This window comes from Platalea leucorodia (genome assembly GCF_965183815.1).
Source record: "Platalea leucorodia genome assembly, chromosome: Z".
Classification (NCBI taxonomy): Eukaryota; Metazoa; Chordata; class Aves; order Pelecaniformes; family Threskiornithidae; genus Platalea; species Platalea leucorodia.
In genome coordinates this window covers 10220961-10234461 of record NC_138858.1, presented here as the reverse complement: position 1 = coordinate 10234461, position 13501 = coordinate 10220961, and the positions used below count along the sequence as shown (strand labels likewise).

The 13501-nt window shown below is 41.4% G+C and overlaps 1 protein-coding gene across 9 annotated transcripts in view; it reads left to right on the top strand.

Moving 5' to 3' along the window:
- LOC309603011 (ubiquitin-associated protein 2-like) overlaps positions 1-13501 on the top strand; it is a 103318-nt gene that overhangs the window by 51358 nt on the left and 38459 nt on the right. For all 9 annotated transcript variants that reach the window (XM_082337284.1, XM_082337283.1, XM_082337282.1 and 6 more), the window contains 4 exons: positions 8085-8152; positions 9599-9788; positions 10497-10710; positions 12152-12426. In XM_082337284.1, the coding sequence (XP_082193410.1) occupies positions 8085-8152; positions 9599-9788; positions 10497-10710; positions 12152-12426 (747 nt within the window). The remainder of the gene's footprint in view (positions 1-8084; positions 8153-9598; positions 9789-10496; positions 10711-12151; positions 12427-13501) is intronic.

The window sequence follows — 13501 nt, the reverse complement described above, 5'->3', positions numbered from 1 at the left end:
TGTTTTTCTTGCTGTAATTCCTGTTTAAAAAATATATATATTTAGATCAGCTTATTTTTTTAATAAAATTGAATCAAGAAATATTAATTTATTTTTCTGTGTGGACAATTCATAGATAATAAAATTTGAAGTTTTATCCCAAATTAATTATTTGTAAATTATAGTTCCCCACTGCTCAATGCTGATGGGTGTTAACTGCAACTTCCCCCTACTACTGTGTAGGGATTTAAAGCCGTATTATCACAAGACTTTTATGTAATTAAGTGCTGAAGCTTACTATCAACTTTAGACTCCTCATTTGATGCTTTTTGTTTGAAATCTGCATAATTGTTCCACTTAGTCCACTTCATGTTTATAATACTAAAAAAAAGAGCTAGTGGTATGCTGAAGTTAGCACTTAATTGCTTTATTCCTGTTGTTTCATCATGACATGTTGTCTAAAGTGGCATTTGTGATTTTTCAGTTTTCAGTTACTGTATTTTAATAACTGCTTAAGCAGTTCAGGAAACAAACAAGGTAGCAAGAAATATGGAAAGGAAAACTTAGCTTTTAAGAAGTTTTTCATCTTTTATAGGAATATCAATTATTTCAAGTTCATTTTCAGAAGAGTAAGGAATTGTCTCAGCAGTCATAGCTTTTGCCTCCTCCTGTAGGGTGGCATGTCAGTGTCATCCCTAGAAATGTGTGAATATTTTGTGTAACAGATATGAAACTCTGTCCTTACCTAATGAGAGGGCTGTGTCTTTTGAGAAAATTAAAAGAACCTCTAAAATTTGTAGGTTTTCTGTATTGATTACTGCCATTGAAAGCTGATATCTTTTTTTTAAACCTGTCCTCTATTTCTGCAGTAAATGCTAGAGGTAGACTAAGAGCTAAGGATAGTAAAAATTTCTGGCCTTGTTTCTCACCCCTGTTTGATGCTGGTACGATACAGCATTTGTAGTACAGGAGGGATGTTGAGTGATGCTGACTAGGGATAGAATTTTTTTAAAATTAATTATTAAACCTGAGTAATTTGCACATGAATCTTGAAAGAACAGGAGATGAAACCTCTAGCCTGTTTTTAATTTTTATTAATTTTAGAGTCCTGGAAAAATCTCTGTAACCTAGGAGAAAGTTGTTCATGTACTGGTGTTCAGAAAGAGTGAATGAAATGGCAAGCTGCAGACCCATTAGCCCAAAACATGCCTGGGGAAAAAATAAAGGAAAAACTGATTCATCTGATTTTTAAAAAAAAAAAAAAAAAAAAGTTTACGAATACAGCTTGTGCTGTTCAGTGTTGTTTTGTGGAATATAGGTCCACTTCCAATAAACCTGATGTTGGTCTTTAAGTAAATTATGAGTTAACTGTGAAGATAGAGTATGTCCTTGTTAAGAGATTTGATCTACATCTTTGTTCTAAAAATAATTACATGCTATCACAAAGCACATTAAGTGGATTAAAATCTGCCTTGCAAATTTTGGCAAATAAATCTTTTGCAGGAGGACCCTTATGGGATGCGGGCATTTCTAGGAGGACTATAAAGGAATCCAGTCCCAGGCCAGATGCCATCTAGTGCCTTTATCAATGATTTGGAAGTAAAAATAAAATCACTGCTAAATAAAATGTGTGGGAAATACAAAAATTATGGAAATGGCAATTAAAAGTAAGCCAGTCATGCAGAGAAATCTGGACCTCTGCTAGACTTGCCCTGTTCAAATGAAAAGTGCTTTAATATAGCCAAGTGCCCATTTGTTTTATAGGAATAAAGGCACACCTCCAGAACAAGGGGCTGTTTTCTGGAAAGCAGCAACTGAAAAATTTTCAGGATTGTAGTGGATGATGAAAAAAGAACAGCTCAGCATGATCTCCTAAAGGGCTGATGCTGTGGCAAAAAAAATGCTATTGTACTCTTTTTGCCTGTAGGCACTCTTCCCTGTCTCTTAATCATTCTTGATTTATATTTCTGTATACGGACTCTCCTGAACTTGATTCTGAAGTACTGCATCCAATTATCCATTGCTTTTACAAAACAAAAATTGTGGAAAATAGCTGTAAATTACTTACTGATAGGAGAGGTCCTTGAGAGTGAGATTTTTAGTTTACTGAATCTGAAAAGGTTACTTTATTAGCATGTAATGGGCTCTGGTTTTAGTCTGGCAGACAAAGACATAATATGAACCTGTGGCTGGAAAATGGGGCTGCGCATTTAAATGTATAATAAGCAAATAATTCTAGCAGCATGACTAATGATTAGAACAACGAAGGAAGCTGGTGTATTTGCTGTCTGCAGATAAAAGACCATGTGTTTTTCTGAAGAATATTTTTGTTTAAATGTGGTGTTCTCTTAGTCAGATACAAGTTACGAGCAGGTGAGTGAAATATAATGTTGTTTGACCTGAGAAGGATTAGATTTTTGTGATCTAATAGTCCCGTCTGGTATTTGTCTTTAATAGTGAGTGTTGAGCAAGTATAGTATTGTCAGCATGCTCTTAAATAGGGTGGAAAGTAGTTTCAGTGAAAATAAGAGGTTGTATTTTGTTAAAGGGATATTCAGGGCATGGACAATGAAGGACCAGACAGACAGATGTTGAGGTACTGTAGAAGGCTCTGGGTTTTCCTGTTAAAATTGTGATCTTATTCTCCTAGGTAAAGAAAATAAATCGTAACTATAGAAACTATTAGAAGAGGAGAAATAGAATACACACAAATTGCTGGAAAGTGGATGAAGGCAAACATTTTCTGTACAATATTGGCAGTCGTAGTTTTTATTTGAAACAATAGCAACACTTTAAAAAAAAAAAGGAAAGGAAAAAAGTGTATTTTAGTGGGAGTGTTGCCTTTACCAGGAAGCAGCATGAAAACTTATTTTATTTTTCTTTAAATTCAGTGCATCATATCAGAACAATAATAAGGCTTTGTTATTTCTGATTTGTTGATGTTGAGTTTTTATGAGGATGCTGGAGTATATTTTCCTGTTGTCACCTGTCAACCGGCCAATAGGAGCTGGTAGCTAGTTGTGAAATGTATTGTCTGTTTGGTGATTGGAGAATGATTTTTATCTTAGGAACAGGAGCTGAAAAGCACAGGCATTTCACTGCAGATGGAGGAAATACCCTTATGAGGCCAACGTTTACAAATGGTTCGTGACCTTTCATTCAGTTCTGGGAAAATGCCAGAGCTTCAGTGAAAGATTTTCGAGAGTAGTGTACGGTGAGCGTAAATAACTTGTTTAGGGGCTGATAATGCTGCTTCTAAGAAATACTAAATACATCTGCATAATAAAACTTCTCAGCTGCTGCTGCACGAAGTATGTGTTTTGACAAATGCCATAATCTCAGCAGACTTCTGAATTAGAAGCTTGATTGGAGCTTGTGGCAGTGAGTTTGCCACAGGGTGTAGGGTAGCCGAGCTGGTAGCTGGAGACTCTTGTTTTGCATGCTGGTTCACCTGAAGAGAACATGTCCTCTCTCATACGTCAAGCATGCTTTTGCGTTGTCACAAACGTCCTCAGGCTCCTCGATTTGCTTAGTTTTCAGGATTCATCAGTGTTTTGGCCACAGTTAGTCTTATCCTCGGTTATGTGAATGTAAGAAACTGTTGACATTAAAAAGAATTTAATATTTAACCAAGGACTTGCAGACTGTAGGCTGCTGCTCATGCCATTAGCTGACCTCCTTGTGCCATGTAATGCAGGAGTCTCACAGCACTACAAAAAGTACAGTACATGTTGTTCTAGAAGAACACGTACAGTGGGGAAAGGGGTGAACAATAGAGAAACAGCCTTTTTAATTGGAAATATGTTTGAGCTGAATCTTCTTTCTTTGTTTTGGTCAGTACATAGAGTTGCAGACTGGCAGCATTATGCACAGGACAGAGTTGTGTTCCAGAAAGATCTGATTAAAGTATGTTGTATTGGCAGCAAGGGAAGGGAAGGAAATGGAGGGAGGAACTGTGGTGGTCCTCATTTTTTCATGACGCAATGTGTTGCACATAAGTGAGTGCTAGGAAGTACATGAAACTTTTGAACTTTGCCTCTGAGTGGTAAGTGATGGCTCCCAGTCAGCCCTTCTGTGTCCTGCTTAACTCAACAGTGTTTTCTAGGAGAATCCCAATCAGACAACCGTGTTCAGGGATATACATGCTTTCAGTAGAGCTGCCTGCGGTATGGCACATGAAATTGGCACATGTCCGTGTTGTCCTTTAAACTGGGCTGCTAGCGATGTATGTAATTAAAAATGCATAATTTCCTGAAAGAGCTGTATTCAAATGTCACATTCTAAAGGGATTCTTTGCAAGTGTTTGAATAGGTCGGTTATTCTTTAATTAAATACAAAGCTACACCAAAATAGTTAAGGGTGATTTTGTGCAAATTTAATTTAAAATATAACCATTATACATGCATGTCTTTATCTTGTTAAACCTAACCTGTACTGGCTTAAAGCTATTCTGATTTGCAAGTATTCCTGTCAATAGAAATGAATTAGCCCTAGGAAGTTATAGAATCATAGAATCATTAAGGTTGGAAAAGACCCTTAAGATCATCGAGTCCAACTGTTAACCTAGCACTGCCAAGTCTACCACTAAACCATGTCCTCAAGCACCACGTCTACCCTCCTTTTAAATACCTTCAGGGATGGAGATTCAACCACTTCCCTGGGCAGCCTGTTCCAGTGCCTGACTGCCCTTTCGGTGAAGAAGTTTTTCCTAATATCCAACCTAAACCTCCCCTGGCGCAGCTTGAGGCCGTTTCTTCTCGTCCTATCACTTGTTACTTGGGAGAAGAGACCGACCCCCACCTCGCTACAGCCTCCTGTCAGGCAGCTGTAGAGAGTGATAAGGTCTCCCCTCAGCCTCCTCTTCTCCAGGCTGAACAATCCCAGCTCCCTCAGCCGCTCCTCACCAGACTTGTGCTCCAGACCCTTCACCAGCTTCGTTGCCCTTCTCTGGACACGCTCCAGCACCTCGATGTCCTTCTTGGAGTGAGGGGCCCAACACTGAACACAGGACTCGAGGTGCGGCCTCACCAGTGCCCAGTACAGGGGCACGATCACCTCCCTGGTCCTGCTGGTCACACTGCTCCTGATACAAGCCAGGATGCTATTGGCCCTCTTGGCCACCTGAGCACACTGCTGGCTCATGTTCAGCCGTCTGTCAACCAACACCCCCAGGTCCTTTTCCGCCAGGCAGCTCTCCAGCCACTCCTCCCCACACCTGTAGCGTTGCCTGGGGTTGTTGTGACCCAAGTGCAGGACCCGGCACTGAGCCTTGTTGAACCTCATACAGTTGGCCCCGGCCCAACGATCCAGCCTGTCCATGTCTCTCTGTAGGGCCTTCCTACCCTCCAGCAGATCAGCACTTCGACCCAACTTGGTGTCATCTGCAAACTTACTGAGGGTGCACTCGATCCCCTCATCCAGATCATCAGTGAAGATGTTGAACAGGACCGGCCCCAACACTGAGCCCTGGGGAACACCACTTGTGACCGGCCACCAACTGGATTTGACTCCATTCACCACCACTCTCTGGGCTCGGCTGTCCAGCCAGTTTTTAACCCAGCACAGAGTGCACTTATCCAAGCTGTGAGCAGGCAGCTTCTCCAGGAGAATGCTGTGGGAGACAGTGTCAATGGCCTTATTTAGTAAGGTAGACAGGTAGACAACATCCACAGCTTTCCCCTCATCCACCAAGTGGGTCACCTTGTCATAGAAGGAGACCAGGTTAGTGAAGCAGGACCTGCCTTTCATAAACCCATGCTGGCTGGGTCTGATTCCCTTTTTGTCCCATAGGTGCCGCGTGATGGCACTCAAGATGATCTGCTCCATGACCTTTCCCAGCACTGAGGTCAGGCTGACAGGCCTGTAGTTCCCCGGATCCTCCTTCTGACCCTTCTTGTAGAGGGGCATCACATTTGCTAACTTGCAGTCATCTGGGACCTCCCCAGTTGACCAGGACTGCTGATAAATGATGGAGAGTGGCTTGGCCGGCTCCTCTGCCAGCTCCGTCAGTATCCTCGGCTGGATCCCATCGGGCCCCATGGACTTGTGGGCATCCAGGTGGAGGAGAAGGTCGGTGACTGCCACCTCTTCAACAACTGGGACTTCACTCTGCGTCCTATCTCCATCTCCCAGCTCAGGGGCCTGAAAAACCTGAGGATGACTAGCTTGGCTATTAAAGACTGAGACAAAGAAGGCATTAAGTACCTCTGCCTTCTCCTCATCGTTTGTGGCATCCAACAAAGGAGGGAGATTCTCCCTGGCCCTCTTTTTGTCACTGATATATTTATAAAAACTTTTTTTGTTGTCTTTAATGGCGGTGGCCAGTTTAACTTCCAGCTGGGCCTTCGCCTTTCAGATCTTCTCCCTGCATAACCTCACAACATCCTTGTAATCCCCCTGAGTCGCCTGCCCCTTCTTCCAAAGGTGGTAAGCTCACCTTTTTGTCCTGAGTTCCAGCCAAAGCTCTCTGTTCAGCCAGGCCAGTCTTCTCCCCCACCTGCTCAACTTATGGCACATGGGGATGGCCTGCTCCTGCGCCTTTGAGACTTCCTTCTTGAATACATCCAGCCTTCCTGGACTCCTTTGCCCGTCAGGACTGCCTCCCAAGGGAAGCTACAGTTGTAGCTGTTTAACTACTATTTTTTAAAAAGAAAAGCTATTAAAAAAAAAAAAAACCAGCAACCAACCAACCCCCCCTACAAACCAAAATCACTACCTATCCTGCTTTCGGCTGGGATAGAGTTAATTTTCTTCCTAGTAGCTGGTATAGTGCTGCTGTGTTTTGGATTTAGGATGAGAATAATGTTGATAACACACGGATGTTTTAGTTGTTGCTAAATAGCGCTTACACCAGTCAAGGACTTTTCAGCTTCCCCTGCTCTGCCAGGTGCACAAGAAGCTGGGAGGGGGCACAGCCAGGACAGCTGACCCAGACTGGCCAAGGGGCTATTCCATACTGCATAGAGTCATGCCCAGTATATAAACTGGGGGAGCTGGCCAGTGAGCAGCGATCGCTGCTCAGGGACAGGCTGGGCGGTGGATGGTGAGCGGTTGCATCACTTGTTTTTCCTCAGTTTTGTTCCTCTTCTTTTTGTTTTCCTTTAATAATAATAATAATAATAATAATAATAACAACAACAACAACAACAACAACAACAACAATAATGTTATTATTTATTTCAGTTATTAAACTGTTCTTATCTCAACCCATGAGGTTTCTTACTTTTGCCCTTCTGATTCTCTCTCCCATCTCACTGGTGGGGAGGAGGGTGAGCGAGCGACTATGTGGTGCTTGGTTGCTGCCTAGGGTTAAACCACAACATCCCTTTCCCCCTCAAAACCCCAACCAACCAGCTCCCCCTTCCCACCTACCTGTGCAAGTATCTATTTTTATTGTAGTAGCATGGTGAAAGCTATACAGTTTTCTGCTGTGGATGGTCTGACTGGTTGTACTAATATAAGCAATTACATGGTTCTCCCTTTATTATTGTTTCCAAACTCATGCTCGCAGAGCAGTCAGTTTAAGATGTTGTTGCCACCCCTAGCAGAAATGCCAAGAAGGAAGCACGAATGGTAGTTCACTGTACATACCTGAGTGCAAACCTGCCTCTACTGGTGTGTGAGCTGAAATGTAAAACACAGGGATACATGAAATGAGTGGCAACAGTGTGATGTGTTAGACTCCTGCAGCAGGATTTATCAGAGCTGCTCTATGGAGTCCTAAATTACGTCTGCACAACGTCTCTTTACACTGATGATATACCAGCTGTCACGTTAATTACTTTCTACTGGTATATTTTTCAGTTTCAACTATTGCCCAAACTGATGGAGTTACATTGGTATACCATTGTGTGGGTTCGGTAGATCAAATTTCCTAACACTTGAATTAAATTAGTAGTTGACTCGGTGGAGAAGACTTTGCTGAAGTTTGACTATGTGTTTTTGTCTTTTTAAGTGGACCTGCAGCATAACTGGTAGTAATGGTAGTTTGACTTTACTTTTGTCTTGAAGGTGCATGACTAAGATGGAATTTCTGCAGATGTCGCCCAGTGAAGTATGAGCATGTGTATGATTAAAATGCCTCCTCTTCTGCCTCTCTTTTTCAGCTTTCTGAAACAAAAGTCTTTACTGCTTCCTCTGTTCCAGCTGAGAATCATGTAACTCCTGGGCAAAGGTAAGCTCTTCTTCCATGTTTTCTCTATACCTTAAAAACCTTCTGCTTGGTGAAGCAATGTTAGCTTGCGTGTGTAAAATGTTGAATAAAACACAGGGCAGCCGTGGTCAGAGGTTGGTCAGGCTAATTTCAAAATTGTGAAAGCCTTGCTTGCAAACCATTGGTTTTATGGGTTCCTGCATTACCTATTATTGACTACGGAAGCGGAGCCAAAGTTGCCAAATCCACAAGCCTAATACTGAGAAGACCCTGTCTTCTGCACAAAGACTGCTTATAGACAGGAACAAAAGTAGCTGGGAAGAAAAGTTTTCTGCTGTTGAAAAGGAAGCTCTGGCTTTGCTGTCCAGAAAATGGAAAGCCTGCCTCTGTAGATGCAGAAAGTATTCAGAACGTAGTGCTTTGACAAATGTGTTAACAGAAAAGCCTGCGTAGGCAAGAAGAAGAATTTCCTGGTAAGCATCACAATTAACTTGCCTTAACTGATGATACAGAGTTCAGATAGAGAACCAAATATTATGCAGTTGCTGCCTTCCTTTGCCTGCCTTTGTCTTCACCAAATGCCTGCCTGACGATGTTATGGAATCACTTGCCTGCATAGCCTCAGGTTCCAGGAAAGCAGGTTAAAGTCGTGTGATGAATGCTTTGGTAGTTGGATACCATCAGATCTGAAAACTGGATAGCCTAATAGTCCCAAACATCCTCATACAGCTGTACTGCTGTACTCCAGACTTACCATGCCCTTACATGTGGTAGGGAATTAGTAAGCCGTGCTACACATGTGGTAGGGGTTAGTAAGCTGTGGTAAATATAAGAAAATTCATGTTTCTCATCCTGCTCAGGTATGTGTAGTAGAGTAATTTTGGATATGTGCCTACTGTCTGAGAAATTTAGCTTTTATTTCTGCTGCTCTTGTGACTTCCATGTCATTGCATGTTCATTCAATCACTGCATGTGTGGCTTTATTCTGTACTGTCCTCATATCCACCCTATACAGAGGTAGAACTTTGATCCCTTGCTCTTTTTAAAGATATAGCATGATATACAGAGAATTGATAATCCTATCAATATATATAATGCGCTTGCAGGCAGGATCCACTTAAACATAATGTATCTTTTATGGCTTGTCTCCGGTTACTTGGTTATATTAATCATATAGGTTATTTATGTGATGCATGATATTATAAATCTGATAATGTTTGAAAAGAGTGCAAAGATAATTTATATTCTAACTGTAGTGGAAGATTTTGGCTAGCAGAATATTACTTTCTGGCAAAAACCTCTGTTCTACCCCTTTTTGTATGGCAGACGAGAAATATTTGAGAAGACTGTTAATCAGTAATAATTCTGTTGCTGATACAGCAGCTTTAGTATTGTCAGTGCTTTCTTCAGTTTCAACGCAGCCTAATAATCATGTTTATTCCAGCCAAACTTTGCTTTTTCTTACAGCATTGATTTGGTCACACTGCTTCAAAAACCTGTGACTTCTACCCAAGAGGCAGAAGGCAACTCATTTGAGGCTCCGCAGCAGCAGACCTTTGGCCAAGCCCTAGTCTTCACAAATTCTCAGCACAGCACCCAGATGGCATCGGGAACTGGCAGCTCCAGTGCTGTAAACTCTTATTCTCCTCAAAGTCTGGTAAAATTATCTTATGCTTTCCAAATATTGTTCATGAGTAGATGTTTCAGGTTAAACAACTTTTCCAGTACTGGTCATTTCATGAGATGTTTCAGTATTTGTAAAATTCAGGTTGCAAATGTTGAAGGAATGGAATTCACACACAAACACAGAAAAAGATTACTTTTTTTCTGGTTTTGCTGATAGTTGTTTCTCAGTTTACATGAAGTACTTGTATTAATTTTTGAGTAGAGAGCAGATGCTTTTACTGCATGCTGATTTAGGATGAAATAATTTGTTTGTAGTGAAGAGGTCTGTGCCAGAAAACTATGATGTGTTATTTCCAAGCACATACCTGACTGCTTTTTGTGGAAACCTGCCTGTTGCTGAGTCAATTGTAAAGGCTTGAAATCGAGCATTTATATTTATTCTCTGAAAATCAGTTCAATTGTTAGTAAATATATGCTATTTTGAGATGCATGGATTCAAGTAAATCAGTATTGTTGCGGTCACAGTGGTGGAAGTTGTGTCAGTGATAACCAGAGAGGATCTGGCCATATGCTTCAGCTGCTGAATTTTTTTATTGGTCATTTGTTAATAGTCTAGGGCTGAAGAGGTTTTAGTTGCTGCCAAGTAGCAGCTGTAGGCGTTGACCCTATGGTTATGTTCAAATTATTTATGAAATACTTAACTCCGTTCCTTCCCCTCTTCTTTTTCGTCTTTTGGTAGTCTGCAGTTCTTTGTTCTGGCTTTGGAGAACTTGGATCCTCTAAATTGGCAAACTCTACTGGATCCCAAATCTTGGACCAGTTGAAATCTCCAGGATTGGGTCAGTTTACCTCTCAACAAAACAGTAGTAGCTCTGCCACTACTACCACAACTACCGCATCATCCTGGGATCTAAAGCCACCCATTACTCAGTCCTCAGTCCTTAGTCAGTTTGGTAAGTGCTTTGACATAGCTTTCTCTCTCTTTTTCTCCCTATTAGCCTGTAAGATTTCTTAATGTCAATGACAGTTTAAAATGGGCTTAATGAAAGACTTTTTCAAAAAAATGTAATCCTAATAATACAATTGGTTACAACATTGTAAGAGTTACACTTACTTGCTGGTAATAGACATTATGAGTATATCACAAAGTAAGTTTTGATCGGCTTAAGCCTATCCATAAATGTCATTGCATCTTTAGAAGTTGTTGAGCTTTCATGTAATGACATCTTTGATTTTATGTGCTTGAATATTTAAGTGGAAATTTGATGTGACTTTGTTTCTCAACAAATCCTGGAAAATACTTATTTTCATTGTGTCCATGCTGCTCCTAGCTGACTACAAGGTTGTACCATATTTTGTCTTTTTTTTTCCCTAATTTTTCCTCTTCTAATGATTACATGAGTTTTGAATGAGCACTGTATAATTTCTTCACAATGTGCATCACTTCTCAGTGTTCTTTCCCTACTGTGCTGAGAATGATACACTCTACCTATTTTGTCTATTCATAATTCTATGGATTTTTCATTTAATTGAATAAAATTAGTAGAAACAGTGAAAATGACACAAGCTTGGTTTTTGCAGTGCAGCTCCAGGCAGTATTCTCACTGTGAAGAGTGGTAGCTCTTGTATCTATCTAATGTGGATGTGTATGTTTCCAGATAGATAAGCAGCAAATTTGGTAGTAGTTATAATCTTTAACATGCAGCAATTCTGAAAAAATGTTTACGTACGTTTTAAGTTGCTTTCTAATGCACTTTACCAGCTAAATGAAAAAACCTTCACATTGCAAATGCTGTGGATCTGTTAGGGTTGTTGACCAGTGCTCTGATCCACGGCCTCACTTTCAGCAAAAGGAGAAGACTTGGAAAAAAACTGTGTCAGTGTCCAGCGTCTCTTGACTTCCAGCCAGATTGAGATGGTAGATGACTTCCTATTCGTGTTGAGAATCTTCTTTGTAGGGGCAGGAAATCCTATCTCATAATACTTCTATATTCCAACTCCAGACCCCTTGGAAGTAATCACATTTTATCGGCACAGTTAATTGCGGTGAAACTTGCAGTGTTTGATTAAAATAATCCATAACAATTTTTGAGGACTAATGTGTGATAATATCATGTGACTGTATAGATAGGTTTATTTTCATATTTATGAAGAAAGCTAAGTAATACTTCCTGCAGCTGTTCATTTAAAGTAGAGAATATCAAATGCTGGCCTTATTGCAGTGGTAATGTTCAATGTGAAACTCGTGTGATGTGTGAAAGAGACTTGCACACTCTATAAAATCATAGCTGTTGAGTATGTCACGTCACCTGGATTCTTTCATAAAGAGTAGAAGCGTGAAGAGCAGAGTTTAATGCTTTGATTTTGATATTTCTTTTTCCCAATGCTGACCAGACTTTAAATCCCAGCCTGAACCATCCCCAGTTCTGAGCCAGCTGACCCAGCGACAGCAGCAGCAAACGCAGGCAGTTCCTGTTCCTCCTCCTGGGCTGGAGTCCTTCTCCTCCCAGGTAAAACTTCGTGAGCCATCACCAGTAGACACCTCTACAGCTGTTAGCAAAATGTTACAGCTCCCCACTATATCTATGGATAACCAAGCAGTGACGGCCCATCAAACCCAGCAGAAACAGATAAAACCACCAAAACGGAGGATAGCTCCAGCATCCAAGGTGGGTAATTGAGTGGTGGCTTGTCTTTAGTAAATGCAAAAACATACAAAAGCTTGTATTGGGAATAGTGCAGCCAGCAGGACCAGGGAGGTGATCGTGCCCCTGTACTCGGCACTGGTGAGGCCGCACCTCGAGTCCTGTGTTCAGTGTTGGGCCCCTCACTCCAAGAAGGACATGGAGGTGCTGGAGCGTGTCCAGAGAGGGGCAATGAAGCTGGTGAAGGGTCTGGAGCACAAGTCTGGTGAGGAGCGGCTGAGGGAGCTGGGATTGTTCAGCCTGGAGAAGAGGAGGCTGAGGGGAGACCTTATCACTCTCTACAGCTGCCTGACAGGAGGCTGTAGCAAGGTGGGGGTCGGTCTCTTCTCCCAAGTAACAAGTGATAGGATGAGAAGAAACGGCCTCAAGCTGCGCCAGGGGAGGTTTAGGTTGGATATTAGGAAAAACTTCTACACTGAAAGGGCAGTCAGGCACTGGAACAGGCTGCCCAGGGAAGTGGTTGAATCTCCATCCCTGAAGGTATTTAAAAGGAGGGTAGACGTGGTGCTTGAGGACATGGTTTAGTGGTGGACTTGGCAGTGATAGGTTGACGGTTGGACTCGATGATCTTAAGGGTCTTTTCCAACCTAAATGATTCTATGTTTCTATTCTATATATAAGTTGCTAGGGAGAAGGAGAGCAAAGACCTTGGTATATTTCTTTTTATAAAGCGGGAAATTCTAAGCTGGATAGTTTTTAGGTCCAAAATACAGTGGTGATGTATTTGCCAATCACATATCTGATTGCTCTGTGTGGAAAATGACTGTTGCCGAGTAATTTTGGATTGACTTAGTAGCCACAAGATGAAGGTTGGCTGAAGGGGGATGGACACAGATGACACTTTGATATAGTATAACAGTATGGCTTACTCTTTCAGCTCCAGATCAGGGCACAGAATCAATGAATTAAGTTCAGGTTACAAGAATGTAATTAATTTGTGTGATGTAAACTGGAGGGTTGTTGCAGATCTCATTAGCAGCGAAGGCTGAGGCAGTAACTGAAGAAGCCTGTAGTTAAGGGAGGAGAGGGTCTCAGTTAC